Raw genomic sequence first — 21,844 nt, forward strand, 5'->3', positions numbered from 1 at the left:
GTGGTCCCCCCACCATCCCCCTTCGGGCGTGGGATCCCTCCCCCTCCCCCAGCTGCCCCTCAGGGGTGCCAGTCCTGTCCCGCCTCCACTTCTCCTCCCCCCTCATTCCCCACGCCCCACGTCCTATCCGGTCACTGGAGGTTCCTCCCATCTCCTTAGGTGCCCTAGTTGTGAGGAGACGCACATTCTGCGTCCTCCTAGTATGCCATCTTGACTCCACCCCCAGAAACAGATGCTTTGATTCTAACCAACTTTAACATTTCTGGTCTCAGGGTGAGTTTCTTCCAGCTGAAGTGTATCTTCCCATATTTCCCATTTTGCTGCTTTCTTTAATTAACCCAAAATACTGTGTATCCACTCCAACCCCTTTTTTATTAAAAAATTTAAAAAGTAAAATCAGAAATAGACTCAATTTTTAAGGAGTGCAATCATTAAAGAAATAATGGAAACATTTATTTTATATTTTCCAACTAAAAATTTCTCTTAATTAAAGTTGTCGTTTAGCATAGCAACTATTTTTGATTGTGAAGAAAAGTTTTTTAAAGTTCAGTTCTAGGATTGGAAGGAATTGAACAGGTTTTTTTTTTTTTTTATAAATAATCCAAACTGACCTCTAATTTTAGTTTGGTAATTTAACATTTCTTAAAGTTCTCAGAGAACAATATTCATAAATACATACTGATGCCTGTTAATTTTTGCAAAGATTGAAATGAGTTATGTATTTTTAAAAGACCATTTCTGACCTCACCCTTTCTACCTATGTTATCTAAAAGAGGAACCCTAAAGGTAAGTCAGAGTCAAAATCTAAGTTATAATAGTAGTATTTCAAAAAATATTCTTTTCTGGAACATTCTTTTCACACTGTTAGAGGAAAACAGATTAAAGTAGAGCAGGAGAACAAAAACAAAGCAATGGATGAAATGACAGAATTTCTAATCTTAATTTAAGATCTCAAAGCATTGACTAGCTCCTAGCAAAATGTTGGGTTGTTGTCATATAGATAATGGATCTTAGCCAGAAAAATTTATTGAATACCTGAACTAAATATTTTCTTGTACACTTTTTGTCTTTGGTATCTTAGGCTCCTTAATAACTTATATTTTGCAAAGAAATTTCAAATTAATTGTTCTTACTATAGTAACGTTTTTATTTGACTGTATTTGTTAATAACTCCTTGTGTTTTTGAAAATAAAGCCAGAAACACTCTAGTCAATCTTACTGATTGAATAGTGATCATTCTTGCATGTTTAGAATGGAAATGTGTTACAGAACAGTGAAGTAGTGACACTGAGACAGGGCCACCTAAATCCGCCTGAGCTACAGATTCGCAAATTGCTTAATTTATGTTCCTTTCATCTCATCTAGTTACACTAACCTAATTAGCTCTCTTTTCAAAGAAGTTATAGATCTTAAGCACGGATCTCCTATTCTGATTTATATATCACCTTCTGCAAGTGGAGAGAGTAAATGATATCAGACATGCTTAAAAAGTATATGTTGTAAATAGTGCACACTTTAAAAAAGTCATCTTTTCTGTTTATAAATAATGATTTTATTTGTAAAGCACCAAATTAGCTTTTAAAGAGTAGGCTTTGACCACTAGCATCCGGTGTCACGTTTAGACAGCACGATACACTACTAACAAGAAGTTCAATGTTTCTCTTTTAAAAAAGTCTCCTAATTACTCACTCTTACTTCCTACTTCTTATTCACAAAGCCAAAACACACTAGTGCTAAGGCGTTGAATTATTTTTTTCTCTTGAGGTCTCGATGTATTGTCCCCAAACCATCAATTACAATAATGTTCCATGCTGCTCTGGAATAAAATGTAGGAAACGGGTACTCCATTGAAGACTTTGTTCAGCCTGAGCAGCCTTACGCTGTGTTCTTGACCACACGTGGGCCCCTATTTTCAGTCAGATTGGTGCAAAAATATATTATTGAAATCCTCAATTCTAAAGGTAAATTCAGCATTAATGATTATTTTCTAAGGAAAAGTAGCAAATAAAAATTGGATGCATTTCTTTTGCATATGTAATTTCCATCAACAGGTACATGTATAGTGAACATTGCATTTGCAGGTGGCTGAATAGGAGTCTTCAGTAAAATAAACACCAGTAAAACACCACATGCGTCATCTTTGAATAGTTTCTACAGTTACAGGCATGGTTACGTTATCAGCAAAAGTGAATGCCTCTCAAAGTCTGGCCAGTGGAAGTAATATGGAATACCTTGCTTTTTTTCCCATTGCTCTATCATTAAAAATAGGCCACAGTGCAGAATTTACTTCCAAGCAAATTCAGTGTCACTGATATGTACAGTTATCGTGTTACCAAAAGGTATCAGTTTTCAGAACTGAGGACATCAAAGACACCCCAATCCTCAATATCTCAGAGAAATCAAAACTTATCCACATGCAGGTGACAACACATTAAAATTTTTGTGTGAAAAATTTTGCCATACAACACTAGTCATACAAGTTAATATCTATTAAACTAAACACATCACACAGCACCTTTTATGTATTGAAAAGTGTACATGAGCAAGAGTGGAAGAAAAAAGGATTGATTAGAAGAGCCCACAGTCTTTCAGATTCTCTTTATTATATCTGTAACGGTGTCAAACGCGAACTTGACATTTTGAGTATCTGTAGCACAGGTCATGTGGGAATAAATTTCCTTATCTTTTCTTAAATTCAGGTCTAGAAACTGGTTCTTGATGTAGTTCCTTGCATCTTCAAATGTATTTGGACCTTGTTAAAAAAAAATTAAAGAAGTAAACTTTAACTGCATTTAAAAAGCGTAAAATTATTAGTAATATCAATAAGTTTTAGGATTTTACTTTGTGTGCTATTTGATGTTCTCAGGATTGAAAAATCAAAATGGCAATGGTTAATTATCAGAGGTTTACACAACATCTACTTTGTGTTGGGAACTGTGCTTACCTCTGTGGGGGCTTCAGGTGGCTAAAATGTAACCTCTGCATCAAAAAGCTCACAATAGGGCAGAAACACTAATATATTTATATAACAAAGTGAGTGAGTAAAAAAGCCCATATATATGTCAAAGATTATGCATGTAAATGTGTGCATGTGTTGTGTGCATGGGTATTAATATGAAATAAAAGAAGAAAAGAATGGAAATTATAGATGAGTGGACTACATAATTAGTTGGTATTTGAGCTGGACGTTGAGGGATAGCTAGGAGAGACGAAGAATTGTGTGAATGAAAGCCAAAAAGTGAGGGGCGCTTACTGTATGATTTCAGCTCTATGACATTCTGGGAAGGGCAAAACTACAGAAATAGTAAAAAGATGAATGGTTTCAAGGGTTGAGGGCAGGGAAGACGTGGAGCACAGGCATTTTTAGGGCAGTGAAACTATTTTGTATAATGCTGTAATGGTGGGTACATTGACATGACTTTGGCATAACCCATTGAACTGTGCAACACAAAGAGTTAACCCTAACCTAAAATACGGACTTCAGTTAATAATATATGAATATCTGTTCATCAATTGTAGCAAATGTACCACACCACTTCCGGATGTTTATAATAGGGGAAATTGTGGGAGCTGGCCAGAGAGGGAGTATGTAGAAACTTTTTTCTGTTTATTTTTTTCATAAACTAAAAATTGCTCTGAGAAATAAAGATGATTACTTAAAAGAAAACATACAGCCCTGAATTATGATTCTATATTTAATTGGTAACATTCAGTACAGAAGCATGATTATATTCAATCATATGATAAATATGTAAACATAATTATGTTTACAAATAAGAAAAATATAAGTACTCATTATAGATGAGCACAAACAGCTACTTTGACACAATTCAACACCCCTGGCACATCTGGGCTACCCACATATCTTAAGTGGTGACATTGGGTTTATATTTGTGTTTAAATCATAACTATTTCCATCTTACGCAATTTCATCAACAACAGGGCATATAACTATTTACCAAAAAGAAAAAAAAAGTCTCCAAAAGAAACACAACCCTTTTAGAGAAACTGACATTTATAGTCATTGGCTAAGAGGGTCAGTACTGAAACTCTAGGAGCTAGGAAAATTGGAAAAATAGATGTCACTCTTCTCATTCATTCAAGCTATTCCTCCGGAGACTTAATTCTGACTTTGAAGAGCCACTGAGGTACAACATTCCAAGGTTTCATTAGGAAATATATAAAAAAATGCCAATTTGGAATACAATTTACACTCCTATTATAATGTTTAAGATAATATAGTTTGCAGTGTCATTATACATTACATAGAGTAGCAACCCTGGTCTATCTAACCACCTCCCCTTTATTCATTAGAGCTTTGCTTTAATGCAGGCAGTGTAGAGAGGGTTTCCTCTTTATTTGTAAGATTCTTCCCAGGTTGGATCATATACATGACTCAAAAAAGTATCATAAGCCTCAACCTCCTAAATATTACACATCAAGATCCAGATAGAAAAAATGTATCTCTATACAAAATTTTACTACTATGGAATTAAAAGAAAAGTATCTTACCACTGTACTCTGGAAAGCAGATACTAAGATGCACTTTGGTTACTTTTTCTTTTCCTTTTTTTTTTTTTTTTAATAGAATTCACATCAAAGTCTTCATGATAGAATTTTTTTTTTTTTTAATTTATTTATTTTTGGCTGTGTTGGGTCTTCGTTTCTGTGCAAGGGCTTTCTCTAGTTGTGGCAAGCGGGGGCCACTCTTCATCGCGGTGCGCGGGCCCCTCACTATCGCGGCCTCTCTTGTTGCGGACCACAGGCTCCAGATGCGCAGGCTCAGTAGTTGTGGCTCACGGGCCCAGTTGCTCCGCGGCATGTGGGATCTTCCCAGACCAGGGCTCGAACCCGGGTCCCCTGCATTGGCAGGCAGATTCTCAACCACTGCGCCACCAGGGAAGCCCGATTACTTTTTCTTGAAAGAGGTCATTTTTATTGAGAAACAGGACACTGGAGGTGGTTGCAAAGTACTTGTGATTACAGATACTGTTGAACAGGTGAAGGCTTTCATGCATTCTGTTCTGTTCTGTTAGATATAAAAGATGAAAATGTGTAGGATTGTTATTTGCAAGATATTAATGGTGGGCATTATGAACAAGGATCTAGAAATAACATCTGTCTTTGGAAGGTCTTAACTGAGTTGGGAAATGGGGTATTCATATTGGAAAGCACAACTGCTTATTTTTTACCTTGACCATGTTTTCCTTTTACATTTACCACTTCTTCATCTTCCACCAAGACCATGTCATAGGCACTGAGTGCAGCACAAAATATAATTCATGTAACTCCTTCAAGTAGTGAATCCATTTCTTTCTCTCAGGTCTGTCCACCTACATCAAACATTCTTTAAAAAAAACAAAAATAACAGAATAAAGAATCATACAAATATCCTCCAAAATTTACATTAAGATGAACATTTGGACTTATAAATGAATGCTCCCATCTGTTTAAAAGGTAGTCTTTCAGTTTTTACTGATTATAAAGTAAGACTTGCTTGGCCAATTTGCAGCTCAAGGACTAGAGAAAAAGAGAACATTTATTTATGTTTTTGGTATTCATGCAGGCTGGAGCAAAATAATTCACATACTGACTTTGAGCAACTGGAAAATTTACAGTAGTTTAGAGTTTTAGTAAGACATCTATTGATCTTAGGGATTTTGATCAAAGTCTATGTATATTCTTAAATATCCAGAGCCCACAAGAAGATTGGAAGCTACCATAGTTCTGATACTACGAGTCTTCCCTATTCTCTTAGCTCCTCTTACCTCCATTCATTCATTCAATTATCATTTGTGTTCTATGTACTAGACACTGTGCTAGGCCTACCAACACAAGGATAAAAGGACATGGTCACTCTGTCCCCTATAAGCTGGATAACCTTGGGCAAGTTACTTAACCTCTCTGCACCTTAGGTTCCTGACGAATAAATGATAATAACAATACCTATATTGTGAGGTTGCTTTAATGATTGAGTAAATACAGCATTTGTCTCGTAAGTGTTAAAAGCTTACAACATCATTTGAACTCCTTTCTGTAAGGTTCTTGGATTTTTCCTAACATAAAATAAGGGAATTAACTTTTTGTCCATGTTTTCACAGTTTATCTATGTATTCCCTGTGTATTGTCACTTGCTATTGCGTATGGTGGTTTTTTCCATATACTTTTATTTTTATATAATTTTATTTATAAATGTTCTTTTCTTCTTTATGGCTTCTGAATTTTGAATTGTTACTAAAATTGCCTTTCCCACTTAAAAAAAAAAAAGGACTGGTCACTATCTTCAAAGAGCTTGCTGTCCTGTAAAGAGAAAAATACATTATTATAATATTATGTAATATTCTAATATATAAGGTAAAATGTGAGCCCAGAGGAAGATTTAAATCAGCCTGAGGGACCATGTAACAGTTCCTTTAACATAAATCTAACTTTTTGCTATCTCAGGACTTTTGTGTAGTTCATCTTCTTTCCACGTGACACAGTTCCTTTCTTCCTTCCATAAGGCTGCTTCTTTCTCAACTTTCAGGTCTTAATATCTCCTTCACAAGTAACCACCTTGAGTGTCCATGTAAATTCTTAACTCTTTCCATTGCCCATTTACTTTCTATTGTATCACTCTCTTTATTTCTTTTGTAGTAACTGTCACAATCTATAAATAAGTGGTTTATTTTTTCACATGTTTAATAGCTATCATCTCCCTAATAGAATAGTGGCCTCATGAGGGCAGGGACCTTATCTATATTAGTGATGGCTATATTCCCAGTACCAGGCACTGTGCCTAACACATAATAGACATGCAATAAATACTTGCAAATAAATGAATAGAATCCATGTTAATGGAATGGGGGGAGGATTTTTACAAAAAGTGCATGTACAAGTCATCAAAGAATGAGAGAACATGGCATGCTTGGGGCAAATAATTATATTTTTAGAAATGTGAAGATTAAGGTAAAAACATTGAGGTATATGGCCTGATACTTATTCATTTATTCAACAAATATTTATTTATTGAGCATTTATTATATTTCAGGTGCCAGAGATGACTCAGTCTTGAGAACCTTCTAAGTGGATGATGGTGGTGTTTATGTGCGTGTGTGTTTGTGTGTGGGTGTGTGAATACACTTAGGATATCAGTATCTGATAGGAAGTGTAGAGGGTGGGTTGTAATTTGAAATGGAGTGATCAGAAACTGCAGAAGATGATAGTTGTGTAAAAAGAATAGAGGCAGCAAGAGCAAAAGTTTTGAGCAGGTTGGAGTAAGCCTGAGGTGTTAGGCCAGAAATAGATTTACTGTGTCTTTTACATTACTTGAGAAGATTAGTTTTTATATTGTAGTCAATGGGGATCTATAGGAGATTTGGGGGTAGGGAATTAACATTTGTTTGTTTTTGTTTGCCTATTGTTATGGTAAGTCACTTTGATCTGAGTTCAGAAGATAGATTTGATGAGGAAGAGAGCAGAGGCAAAGGAAAAATTATGGGGCTTTCATAATAGCTTAATCCTAAGATATTAAGTACCAGGGAGCATCCTAGCTGTACAGAGATTTCAAAGGTAATAACTATGTTGGGGTATTAAACGTCAACCAGCTGACTTACTGAAGATAATCAAAAGTACAACACATTGTAGTGTTAGTACTTTACCTTTCACATAACCAAGTGGAGAACAGATATATAGAACTAAAATTCCTCAAATATATATATGTACCAATGCAAAATCACTCCATTTAATAGTAGATTGAAAGAGAAGTTGCTCACAATATTGAAGACAACGTTTAGGAATTCAATCGCTATGTGGTTTGGAAATTTAAATTCAGTGACAATAAAGACTATTATAAGTGCTGCTAATTACCACATCCTCTGCAGTTTCAGACTTGTGATAAAAGTGGAGGAAGAGGACGGTATTGACTTTAGGTTATATTATGTAAAAATTAGCCAACAAATTTAATTTTTAAAATTCAGTAAGCATTCTTATGGAAGCAAGGATAATAAATATGCATTCAGACTTTTAAACTTTTAACCAACAATTATTTAAACTTCACCATAAACTTATAAGATAGGTACAGTTATTATTCCTATTTTTTTATGAGCCCTTTAAGCAACTTGCCCGAGGTTTATTAATTCAACTGATATTTGAGTCTGCTGTGTACCAGGCGCCGTGATAGGTTCTTTGTGTATGACAGTTACACTGTGAACGTTGTTAAGCTTTGTTGTGAAGCTCGTTAAGTCTACTTACTTAGACTAGAGGTGTCTAACTAGTACTAAATAGTGTCTACTGTTAGCTTTCAAACCCTCACCAAGTAGATTGGAATTATCTTTGTTAGGGAGTCTTCTTTCCCCAGGTCAGACAGTAACTCTTTGTGTTATTGAACAGGTGACTGGGCAAAACTTTAAAACTTTCCCCTTCCCAATGGTTTTGTTGCATTCTTTAAATGGACCTTCTGGCTATCTCCTGAGTTTGATAATTCAGCTTCTCTGTAGCCTGCTGTTGATATTAACACCTATGTGTAAGAGAGAGCTATTCTCCTCTTCAGTCAAATATACACAGTTGGTAAGGGGTATAAGTTATGTAATATGACCCTTAGCCCACTGTTCTCTCAACACATCTTATAGCCTCTAATAAACATGTTTAAATATGCTTAGCTCTCTCCCAAGGAAGGGAGGACAAAGATTACTCAGTCTTTGGGTTTTATTCATGTTGGTAAAATGGCTTCTGAAAGTCTATCTTAGATTGCATGCTAATAATCCTCTTATTTTATGACTCACTTGATAAATAGTTGGTTTTTTTTTTCTGTGCAGATTGACGTTAGGACATAGGTCCAGAGAGCATTGACCGTTTCTCTAATGCTGTCTGCTATTATTGAACTGAAATGCTAATATAGCAAATCAGACCAGTGGCTGGAGTTTTGCTTTTATATTGATTCTCCTGGATATTACGTTAGCTCTAAGAAAGGTTACATTTTGTCTTGCTGCTGTTGTAATTTGTTTTTTACACTTCTCTTTTCATGTTTAGCTCTTCATCTAAATTTTAATTTGGGGCTTAGTTTAGAGGTGTAAGGCATTATAACCACTGAAAAAATTTGGAGATTCCCAAAGTGGAGCACGGAAGAAATGTAAATATACACTCCATCATAACTATTCTGAGAAAAACAGTAATGGAAATCAGAGGAAAACCTGTATACTTGCTGACTGAATATCTGGATTGGCCAAATCTACTGGGATAATTAATGACGTGAATGGATATGTGATATAGCTTGAATAACCTTAATTCCCTGAATAGTTAAGATAACTAGAGCTTTAGAGACTTTAAATGGAACTTGGAATTCTCATTTTGGAAAGGTTTTATTTATTTATTTACTTATTTATGTATGTATGTATGTATGTAATACATGTTTCCTTAAGTCTGATATTTAAGTAAGGATTCTTAAATAGTAAAGAAAATGGGTTTAAATTCCTGAAATGTATGATGTAACTAAAAATTCACAGGCTAGGCTTTTTAGCGACAACTGAACATCAATTATTTGTTAAACTGCCCATGATATTAATATATTGCAAGCCATCAGAGTTTTATGGCTTTATATTAAACAGTTGGCTAAACAGTTGAGTTTTATAGTCCATTTTAAACAGTTGGGAAAGTTATTGAGTTTTATTAGTTAAACAGTTGGCTAAATATTTGGCCACACAAGATTATTTACATTTCATATCAGAATAGACTATTATGGAATAATATGCCCTTTATAGTGTTTGCAAACTCATTGAATAGTCTAAGATAGCTAAAAATTAATAATGTTACTGCAGCTAATTTATTTGTGAGATGTCTTTGCTCATCCTATATGCATGTGACTCTCTTGGAAAAATAACAATTTCTGACATCATTTATATATTTGACCACAGAAAAACAGGATCTAATCTGAGTAGAAATTTATTTTAAACTATTCTGTTGAATGGGATTTATTCAACATATTTGACTATATCAGAAATGGTATAACTTTAAAATTTTTTATTGAAGTATAGTTGACATACAAAATTATATTATTTCAGGTGTACAACACAGTGATTTGACATTTATATACATTATAAATTGATCAGCACAACAAGTCTAGGTATAAAATCCTAAGGTGGCTACCTATGTCAGGGCCAACAGATCTGTGTCACCACTACACAGCCACAGCAAAATGGCTTAACCAAGTCTTTCCCTGGTACCCAGTTCTGAAAATAGATTAGGGCAGATGCTTGCAGTTAAAAAGTATATGCACAGAGGTCATTCTAAATCCCTTAATTGCTTGTTATTAAAAACAGAATCAAAAGGATTTACAACCATAAGGGAACCTGGGTCTCTAGACTCCCATAATTGTTAATACCATCATATATTTCCTACTAAATGTGTGTGTGTAACTTAAAATGCCCACTAGATAATTCTCTGATTATTGAATAATATAATTTTTAAAGTCATTAAAGTAAATTCTATCATGAGAATAAATTAGACATCATCTTATATAGCTTATAATTTTGGTAACATTAACCATGAACATACCTGAAACAAGGGTGTAGTTATACATGAGTTACTGCTATGTGAGATCTAATAGAGAATAACAAAGCTAAGTTGGGATATAGCTGCTGGGTAGACAACCAGACTCACTCCTAAGCTGTCTCATACTCCCACAGAAAGGAACATAGTGCACATGATTCAACTTTAAATTCAAAACAATTATAATTTATTTCATACCATAGATCCACTAAACACTGTTGCAAATTGTTATGTCACAGGTACAAAATCTAAAGCTCTATGTTGCAATGGTTGCTGACCTCTTTTCCCTAGCTTCCGTATAGTTTTATGTCCTTTCATTTCTATTTTTTAATCATAAAGCAATTAGGAAGAAAGGACTTCTCTACAACTGATAAATCCTTGTAAATATGTAAGTTCTTTGCCCTGCGGAATTATTTTATAGCAATAAAAGGGCTCACATTTGCATTGCATTTTCTGTTTACTTAGTAACTTCTGTAAAGAGAATTAATTTTACCAGTTTGACAGTTGGAGTTCTGGTTTGATAAGAGCTCTAAGGAAATTTGCATTAAATTAGGTGATACATGAGGATGATACAATACTTTGACAGAGAGAACTTTTTCATTTTGATGTTCCTGTTTAAAATTCTACAGTTCTTGAATTTAATATGTAAATTAAGTCTTTAGTTTTAAATAGTCTTAGGGTGATTTATGCTATGTGAATACAAATCAATGCTAATGTGAGTACCTGGGCACTTACTGAAATGAAGTTGGAAGGTACCTTATTTTTACAATTCCTATTTTGAAATACTATGAAATTTTACACTGCAAAAGCCTATGTGCTTTAGGATAATCCTATTTAGCACTTGAAAAAATGTGATTTAGCTGTGAGAATTTATTAAGGGATTAATATATCTCAATTGCTGTGACGAAACTTAAAAATGTATTTAAATGATTAAAATAATTCCTTAAAAGTATGCATAGCTGTGTTTTTTACGTTTTATAGTAAAATTTAAGTATTTTCAAAATTTTATTGTTTAAATATTTGTTTTTAGAGAAATTCTCCACATTCTCTTCCTCATAGACAGTGCCTTTAATAACACACCCTCTTAAGCCAGAGAGAAAGCAAAACCTATTAAGAAAACAAAAGAGCTCAAAACCTGTTTTAGTGGGTGCGAAAGAGGTAATAGTTGCATAGTATAGAAAATGTTATGTCAAAATAAGTCTTAACTGAGCTTCACAATCCAATTCACAAGCATCTTACATTTTAACATCAATACTGTAATAGAGAATTAGCAAGACCTTTCTCATTCCTTCATAAGGGCCGGTGATGTACGAAAGTAGAATAGATCACTTATACAACTTAAAATGCTTTACAAAATTAACCAGAGAATTACAAAAGGACAGGAAAATGATGATGCACTGATGTAAGTCTAGCATCCTAATGCAAATGCTGTATAATATTCAAAAAATGATTTTAAAAAATGTATGAATATGATATTACTTGGTACTGAGTGAACTTGATGTTTCAGGAAATGAACATGATTTTCTGAGGTTTTATGTGTTCATTGGCAATTGTCGCATCTACCCTCGTTTTAGAAACACAGACTGGTGAAGTACCACAGAGCCCTGACAACTGAAAGATACCTCCCCAATAGGCTGTTGTTTTATTCCCCCTTCCCTCTTCTCTCTGAAGGGAATTGTGAATGACCAACAACACTGGAGGAAGCACTTACTGTACAGAAAAATAATGGTTTCCAGCCCAATTTACCTTATAGCCCATCAGTGATAAGCAGTGTAAGAAGTGTGATATTTCAAGTTAGGAAGATATGCCTTTTAATCACATTTCTAGCACTTCTGTGTATCATCTTGGGGAAACCTTTTACTTTGTTTTAGCCTCCATTTCTTGACCATTTATCCTACGTAAGGATAGCAATGCCCATTCATCGTGTTACAGTAAGGGTGTGAAGGTAGTGTTCATAGTTGCCTGGCATAGTACATTTATTCCTCCAGCCAGGATTGACTGTGTGCCTGCTCTGGGTTAGTCAGTGTGATAATCACAGGAAATAGAGTTGTAAGCAAATATGGCCCCTGGCCTTCTGGAGCTCAGAGCACGCGACGCAGAAATAGAAGCAAAAAGAACAAACTGATAAAGAAACAAGGCAATTTCATATATTGGTACGTTTAAAAAGAGAAAAATAGTGTAATATTATCAGTTGTGTAATGGTACTGGCTCACATTGGCGCGGCTAGAAAGAACTGTTTGTTCGTATTTCTTCCCAACTCTACATTTAGTGACATCATGTTGGTAGGTTGAAATTGGCTATTGTCAGGGTGTTTACACCCAGGGACTCATCAAGGGCCAAAAATCAGGCTGCCCTCCCTCCCCCCACTCCTGAGAGCTTGTTCTTATGTGCTTACCCACACTCTGCAGGGTATAGTAGTGACAGGGATATTAAGGGATTGTTAGTAGATAGGATGGTCAAGGCTCCATGAGGAGACAGCCTTTGATTTGGAAACTTAGTGATAAGAAGAGGCCAGTCCTTGCAGAGATCCAGGGTCAGAGCATTTTAGGCAAGGAGAACAGTAAGTGTGAAGACTCTAAGGCTTGGAATGTTCAAGGAACAGATGTATTAAAAAGATAATTCATGCTAGTGACTATTTCTGACAAGATACTGAATTGGTTGATGCTGTAGAGAATGACCGGGATTGGGAGCTTCTAGGTGTTCAGTGTGCGGCATTAAGTTTTAAAAGTGGCTTATTATGATCCAGACAATCTAGGATCCAGAAAATTCCATTAGCTTATGTAAGGTAAGCGAACACCAAGTTATAACTCTGTGCTGGTACTTCATTTCAAATAATCTTCACAACAACCTCATGAGGCAAGTAAAGAAAAAGTAGCTTTATTCCTCAAAAACTGCTGCTAATTAATGGAGAACCTGGGATTGGGACCTTGGTAGAATTAGCCCCAAGGCCTACACTCAGCTTCTAGTCTGTGTTTCAGTGAGAAATTTGTAGAGGAGAAAGGAGAGTAAGAGAGAAAAGTGAGTGTGCCACAAATGCTTGGACAGGCTTAGGAGGGGCAGAGAGGAGGAATTGGACTTGGGTTCTCAAAGGAAAACTCTGAAAACTGGACCAAAGATCAGGAGTCTGGAGAAAGTAGTTGCTAAAGAGGAACTGTACCACAGTGATGACAAGCCCGAAGACAAACAGCTTACATTTGCCAAGAGAGATGTCCATCCCAGTCTTTGCAGTTCCTTTATCCTGGTTTGATCTTTGGTTCATCTTTCAGAAAATTAACTATTTGTGGGCCTGAAAATGAGGGGTAAATTTTGAAGGGCTTTCTTCCATATTAACTTGAAAATATCCTGGCCATCCAAATAATAACTATTCTAATGAGATATTATGTGTCAGTAGTTTTAATACTTAAAAAATATTAAACTTTGATCCCACTGAAACAAATTTTCCTCATAAATGGATACAAATAATTCATGTCACCTTTTTTTTTAGTTTTTATACTTTTAAAAAATATTTCCATTATCACGTACATGAATGACTGAACTATGTTTTTACTGATGTTTTTTCATTACCAAGGGGTACATCTAGAACATGGTTTTAATGTTGAATACTCCATCTCATCTGCAATCATAGGGAGAAGTACTTAAGTGTCAAGGGCCATTTTCTAACAGTCTGGTATGGATTTCTATTTCTCGGTATAGTAAATGAGTAATTTTACAATAGAATTTCTAGGAGTGTCTTGATAATGCAACAGCAATGAAAATAATGGACTCATTTTTATACCCAAACCATGCTTATAAAATAGGCCTTGTTATTCCAGTAAATAGCGTCACATTCAAATAATTCTCAATTATTTGCATTTTTTAAAATTAAGAAAACAAATTAAGAATATTTCAAGCAAATGGGAGAGTAGGAAGGCACAGGAAATACGATCCCTGGCACCTGTTGGTTAAATGTTATTTAAATATATTTCCTTTTTTTTTTTTTCAAAGTAGGATATCAGTTTCAACTATGAGGAAAATAAAATCTAGCTTCCACCTGCTCAAGACAGAGGCACTTTTACTGGAGGGAAAGGATGAGGCTCAGGATGAGGGTTGGCATGTAGAGCTACAGGAGGGCAATGAAAGACAGTGGTACTGAAAGTACCTGAGGCCTAGTGAGCATGCCCAAGGACTCACTGCACTTGACCATGGGTTACAGCTCTTCTCCATGAAGAAATATTGTGTCTGATGCATATTTCTGTTGAGAGTTCAAAAAGACATTGGATCATACCTGAAATGCAAGTCTTTAAAGGAGAATTGAGTTTCAGTGATTCTAGTTGTTTTCACTCGAGAGTGTAGAACATGTTGCTCATTTGGGACGTAGCCAGGAGCTGCTATTCTGTCCAAATCGTTCAGGTAGCTAATAAGAAAAACAAACAAAATAGCATATATAATTTTAACTTTGTACTAGAAGATATCAGTATTGAGTACAAATGAATTTTTAGTTTAGAGTCCATTAAAATTATTAAACTCCAGACTGGTGCTTTTCAAACTCTGCTCCTCAGAATTACAAGAACATGGTGGCTGGGATATTGCAGAGCACTGAGTGTGACACACAGCTGACCTGTGGGACCTTTTTTAAAGGATGAATGCTGCCTTAGCTTGTATTTTATAAGGATGATGTGATGGATTCACTGGCGTCTGAATAGACATTTGAGAAGAAAGCTCTCCTTATAGGACTTATTATTTATTTTATTTATCTATTTTTGGCTGCGTTGGGTCTTCATTGCTGCACGCGGGCTTTCTCTAGTTGCGACCAGCAGGGGCCACTCTTCGTTGCGGTGCACGGGCTTCCCATTGCGGTGGCTTCTCTTGTAGTGGAGCATGCGCTCTAGGCACGCGTGCTCAGCAGCCGTGGCTCGTGGGCTCAGTAGTTGTGGCTTGTGGGCTCAGTAGTTGTGGCGCAGGGGCCTAGTTGCTCCGCGGCATGTGGGATCCTCCCAGACCAGGGATCAAACCCATGTCCCCTGCATTGGCAGGCGGATTCCCAACCACTGCGCCACAGGGAAGCCCCCTTATAGGACTTAGATCATCCCCCAAAATGCTACCTTGTAATGATGGTCACTAGACTAGTCTCAAAAGGCTGTTGTTTGTATGTAGGCCCTTCAAATTTTAAGAGAGTGACTGGTTTTAATGTCATAATTTGATGGTGGTTGTGTTGTTTCTCCTGGATTGTTTAGTTTAAGAATCGGAATAGTTTTCATTAAGAACCATGACTATATCCAGTTAGCTCAGTAACAGAAGAAACTTTTGACTTTCTTGCTGGTTCATGCTGGAACTAGTTCATGCAATTGCTGACCCACTCCCGAATCACACTCCTGGGGATAGCAAGCTGAATTTCCACACTGTATCCTCTCCAACCTCCTCTTCGCTTCCATCAGTGCCTCAGTGTGTCCTTCACTCTTCACCAGAGGCCATATTTAAAAGCCCTACTGTTACCAGGAGAAATACTGTCCTCCTTTTGCCCACAGGATCTCTCACGGGTGGTGAGAGGCAGGAGTGAATCTGATTAAGCTGTGTGCTCTAGAAGAGTCTGTTAGATTAGAGGAAACAAACTGTTCTTAGCTTCATCCTTCAAACCAGATCATGTCCTTGGACTAAAACAAACTGTTTTACTGCTTTAAAAACGGTTGAAAATCACTTATTATACACTTTTGATACTAAGGCTTTAGGAGCTTAGCAATATGGCTATTTCTATAAAATTGTTAAATAGAGATAGCAATAGCCTGGTAAGGTTTTTAATGACAAAATTGCCCATTATATTGAACCAAGTTTATACATATAACCTAAATAGAAAGATCATAATGGGCATGCATCCATCTAGACAGAATTTGAGAGGTATAATCTAACTGAATATTAGTTATTACTCAGCAGTTGAAGTTTTCAGGGACTAAGCTGAAGAGCTATATGCGTTAGCGCCTAGCACAATGCCTTGAAAGCCAATGCTATTTTATTTTATTTTTTAATAAATTCAACAGCAATATAGATAATTTATTCTTGGAGGATCTTTCTGATTTTAAGCTGAAATAAACTAAGAATTGCCAAGTGCCTCAAAGGGATTTTGGCCAAGGACCAATAGACAGTCACACTTCAGAAACACATACATGTATAATGTGAAAATTTATCACCATGTTTTATCCTAATAAAGTTTAATTTTATTAAAAAAGACAAATCAAGATAGAAATATCAGAAGAAAGTATTGGAAAAATGTTCTAGTTTATCTATTTTCGATTTTTGAAGCCAGGTCCTTGGTGAATTTCCTGTTAACTCAGGCTGCATATGTGGTAGTATACTACTGGTCAGCTGGTTCATGCAGCAGCAAAAACCAAACCAAACCAAACCAAACAAAAACATACCTGCCATGATAGAGATTAAATTCATTTTAATGATAGCTAAATGAATGCTTTGGTAAAGACACATTTTAATGTACTTTTATTTGCATGCATAAATGATCTCAAGCAAAGCAGAAGCAGTAGCAGAGTGACAAATTTGCATTTAAGATGTTCATTTTAATAAACAAATATAGAATTTGGGTGCTCAAGCCTGTGGTCTAAAACTTAAGGCCCTGAATACATATAGCTCAAATCACTTAAAAAATACCTGATTCTTTTTCTAATCATATAAAAATAGTATTCTGCTAGTAAAGTCCATGTTGAATCTTTAAATGTGGAGTTTAAGTCACACACTGGACAGCCCAATCAGCAAACCATGAAGTATTAATTAAAATTTTTCCCACTGTCATGACCCTTTTCTTTCAGTTTGCTAGTACTGATTAGGGGAGGGTTGTTATGTTGCCAACAAACAACATTCTCTGATTAGGACTCACCTCTTTGCTGGCCTCAACTTAAAGGGTTGCTAGGTTTGAGAGAATAACAAATATCTCACTTTCACAAAAAAAATGGATGGATGGATGGACGGGTGGATGAATAAATAGACAGAAGGAAGGAAAGAAAGGAAAAGACGGAGGGGAGGTAGAGAGGAAGTGAGGAGAAGGAAGAGAAAGACCCCTGCCCTATATAATGCATATGAAATAAAATGGATGTGTTATCAATCTGAGAGTGTATTTAGTTTTAAAACGTGAATGTAATTAAGTATTTGAAAGAAAAAAATCGGCTGTTAATTTTTGGAAGAAAGCAATGGCCATTCACCTATTTTTCTTAGCAAGCTTTTACTTAATCTTCCTTTTAAGAATCCCTAAGGGAAAAGAAAGTTAACATTTAAATTTTTAAATTTTAAATGAAAACTTTCTTTTTTCTGTCGTTATTCTACGGCTCTTTGCAAATCGATGTGAGTGGTTAAAAATCATTACATTACTGGCGACATTCACAAAAATAGATGCAAATAGATATTGTGTAGATTTGTTAAACTTGAAGAACAAACAAATGCTTTTAATATGAATCTGAAATGTGATAGTCCCAGTGAAAAATATATTTTATGTGTCAAAAAACAAAGAAAAAAGCTAAAATTAAAGATTAGAAAGTCTAGGAAAAATTAAAAAATGTCATTCTATTTGCCCATTTTGGGTATACAATATGTAAAATTTTTTTGTTATCAAAGAGCAAATAATTTGGTAAACGTAATGATAATATAATTGCAAATACAAGTTACATTATTTTAAGGGAAAATGTTTACCCAGTAATGTGTATCTGAAACTAAATGTATGAATTACAAGTACTGAACTATCCTTCTCTTCTTCTCTCCCCAGAACATTGCTAAGCAACATTTTATGAGAATATTCCATAATTCAGTTTCTGATTGTGACTGCCTTTGTCAATGATTCATATCAAAAAGCAATGTTTTATACTATAGAGTAGTATTAAAACATTGTTGATGTAATCACAGGATGATATCCATTCTCTAGGTCATCAGAGAGATAAGAGTAGGACTTTCCTCCAAGGGCAATATGTCCATTGGATTTTGGAATTTAAAATGAAAACGAATGAACAATCACAGAAGACTGTTGTTATGTTTTCCTAGAATTTATATGGTTTGTTTTCTCTCCATAATCCTCCTACTCGTTATGCTTAAAAATCTGAAGCATCATGCAAATTTTACTGTTCTGTCCTCAAATAATCTTTCATTTGTTTAACTTTTACTTAACTGTTTTTTAAAGTACTGCTAGCATGTTCTGTTGGGAGCCTCAGAAGAACTGTTATTTGTACCCTTTTACACATTCATATGCATGGACAGAAATATAGAATAAGTACGTTATATTTACATGCATGTGCACACATGCTTATAAGCATGTAACCATGGGACAGGTCAAGGACCACTTACTAAAATGGAAATTTAAAATCATTTTGATAATGAAATTATAAACATTGTTACAACATCCTAATTTCCTTATGGCTAAACATTGCTAACTGGTTGATATTAGTTGTGAAAATTATATAATCTTGCTTGAGACTCAAAAAGAATCCCACAGTATACAAATGTTTTTCAAATCAATACATAACTTTCTTCTAAAATGCTATATCATGCCCATCAAACCAATGGAGCCAAAGCATGTATCATTAATAAGGTCATTTTAGAAGATGATTTTAGTAACTTGAATAGAGATGAAGTGAATAGCCCAAGACCTCAGTGTGCATGTTACCAGTCTGTGTTCATGTTGAACTTAGTGTGTAAGGATTAAATCTTTTTAATTGGGAGAAAATATTTACAACATATATATCTTCTCAGACATATAGGTTCAAAATTAGTTATTTAAAATGCTCCTGTGGTTATGTTTTTTACATCTTATTTACATCATCTTGATCTTTTTTTCTTTCTCTTCACTTGCTTTTTAGTATGATAAAATGTAAAGCCATTTACTTTCATCATTTGTGATTACAAATGTAGAGCATACAGAGTTACAATTCTTAAATGTAAATGTTTCAACTACAGTTCCTGTCAAAATGCATTCACTTACTAAGCTGCTGAGTCGTTGAGCTGATATTCAGATGCCCTTTCAAAGCAGGCCTGAATTCCTGGATCTCTCCACAGTCGTTTTATTACCTCAGCCAATTCAGGCGTCGTGCTGCCATCTTCCAGGGTATTTGTTATCGCATAAAGTTGTCTTTGGTCTTCCTATAGCATTGTTTTTGTGAGAAGGATAAAAATACGTTGTTATTTGGGATCACATATTCTTCTTTTTCCAATAGAGCATTTCAATTTGGTGATTCTTATTTCATTCAGTAATAATTTCATTGAGCATCTAGTCACTATATTTTCAGGTTAATACATTAGAACTCAAGTTCCTTATAATGATTGGCTCATGTCCAGAAAAGTTTTTCATTGCAAGAACTGTGAACTATTACATGGAGAAATTAGGATATTTTGGTATATATCGCTGACTTCTAAATGTGATGTAAAAAGGGATAACAATATTTTAGTGTGAGTCCACTGAGCTTCTAGACGACCAAAATGCTAGTGTCAAAGGGTAATGAACCTGATCTAGTCAGACACATTATTGATCATGGCCGTATATTTTCCAGGAAACAAAAATACCAAGTAAGAATTAGAGTAAAAAAGGAAATTAAAACTCAGTACTCTAAAATTATAGTTTAAAAAAATGTATTGATATACAGTATTATTTGCCATCACGTACCTCTTTGTAATCATAAAAATTAGCAATGGTAAACTTTTTTTTAAAATTAATTAATTAATTTTATTTTTGGCTGCGTTGAGTCTTCGTTGCTGCGAGCGGGCTTTCTCTAGTTGCGGCGAGCGGGGGCTACTCTTCGTTGAGGTGCGCGGGCTTCTCATTGCGGTGGCTTCTTCTGTTGCGGAGCACAGGCTCTAGGTGAGCGGGCTTCAGTAGTTGCAGCACACGGGCTCAGAAGTTGTGGTGCACGGGCTTAGTTGCTCTGTGACATGTGGGATCTTCCCGGACCAGGGCTCAAAGCTGTGTCCCCTGCACCTGCATTGGCAGGCGGATTCTCAACCACTGTGCCACCAGGGAAGCCCAGCAATGGTAAACATTTTGATCCACCCAGTTTTTGAACATCCTTATAGGTGTTGTCACTTGCGTGCCTTTGGGGCAAATCGATAGGGCAGAGTTGAGACTTCATTAGGAAAAGAGATGGGAAGGAAGTAAAGTAAAAAGAGGAAAAGGAGAAAAGTAAAAGCAAGCATTGTGTTACTCCTGATGGCATATTTGGAAGTGACAAGGGCAGAAGGAAATAAAAGTTTGAGTAAATAATGTAGTCCACAGTTTACTTAAACTAATAATCAAAAAATGGTTTACAACAAAAAAATTTTTGATTAAGAATGTGGATTTCAGAATAATTCAGTTATTGACCATGATGCTAGGCCAAGCAAATGAAGAAATCTGGGCTCAAATCTTGGTTGTCAGACTCCAAATCTCATGCTCTTTCTTGCTCTAACTCTTTTGAGTGCATATTATTATAACAACTCACATGACATTTAGCACTTGTAATATTTTACATAATCCTGACAACAGTAGTCACACAGACACAATATTTTCTCCATCTTACAAATGACGAATCTAAAACTTGGAGGTAAGTTTGCCAAATCAGTGAAGACAATAAGCATTGAAGAGTCAAACCCAAATGTATTTTCTGCAAAATCAGGTGGATACTAGTGAAGTATGTCCAATAAGAACCTGATGACTTTCTGATATAATTCAATTTATTATTATTTGAAATCTATGGCAGGCTTCTGTCACCATTTTACTAAAAATCTGCTCTTTGCATGAAGAACTAAGGGTATATCTCTCATTGTTAAAGAGAGGCTCTGTTGAGACTAAAAACCTTATTTCATCTTTCTTCGCAATCGGATTTTATTGCCAAACCAAACTGATCAGATGACCACTAGGCCACAAACTTTAACTGGCCCAAATCAAGGGCTTTGATCCTATTTTATTGCATCAACAAAAGGTGAACTTTAAAATCCTTCTTCCCGATTAGTTTGATGTGATAGAAAAGTGCAAATTAGTGAAATATGATCCGATCACTTTGCTGGCATCATCCTATTTGCCTCCTTCCATACTAAAGTGCCATTTAGGACAAATATGCAGTGCAACAGCTGCTCAAACAGTATTGTCCCTAAAGGGAAAAAAATCACATGCCTTGTAAGCTTTACAAAACAAGCTATTATATACTCTTTCATTCTTTTAAATAGTCACCATTTTAAATTTACATATACTTTATTTGTAGAGGTATCAAGAATATAGTCTCACCTTGAGCATTTAAATGTCATAAAGTCCTCTTTGATCATCATTTATTATTAGCTTCCCCAAGGGCAAGCCATCCTATCAGTTTGGTTTTGTCTTTCAAGACCTTTT

General features: G+C 35.4%; 1 protein-coding gene across 1 annotated transcript in view; it reads right to left on the bottom strand.

Moving 5' to 3' along the window:
• Positions 1-2,568: 2,568 nt before the first annotated feature.
• The window catches only part of LOC133097016 (guanine nucleotide-binding protein G(t) subunit alpha-3-like), a 47,644-nt gene continuing 28,368 nt past the window's right edge, over positions 2,569-21,844 (bottom strand). The window contains 7 exon segments of the mRNA XM_061199017.1: positions 2,569-2,603; positions 2,606-2,752; positions 4,513-4,545; positions 4,889-5,024; positions 5,221-5,347; positions 14,789-14,917; positions 19,469-19,626. Of these exon segments, the coding sequence (XP_061055000.1) occupies positions 2,569-2,603; positions 2,606-2,752; positions 4,513-4,545; positions 4,889-5,024; positions 5,221-5,347; positions 14,789-14,917; positions 19,469-19,626 (765 nt within the window).

The sequence above is a fragment of the Eubalaena glacialis genome, chromosome 8 (genome assembly GCF_028564815.1).
Source record: "Eubalaena glacialis isolate mEubGla1 chromosome 8, mEubGla1.1.hap2.+ XY, whole genome shotgun sequence".
Classification (NCBI taxonomy): Eukaryota; Metazoa; Chordata; class Mammalia; order Artiodactyla; family Balaenidae; genus Eubalaena; species Eubalaena glacialis.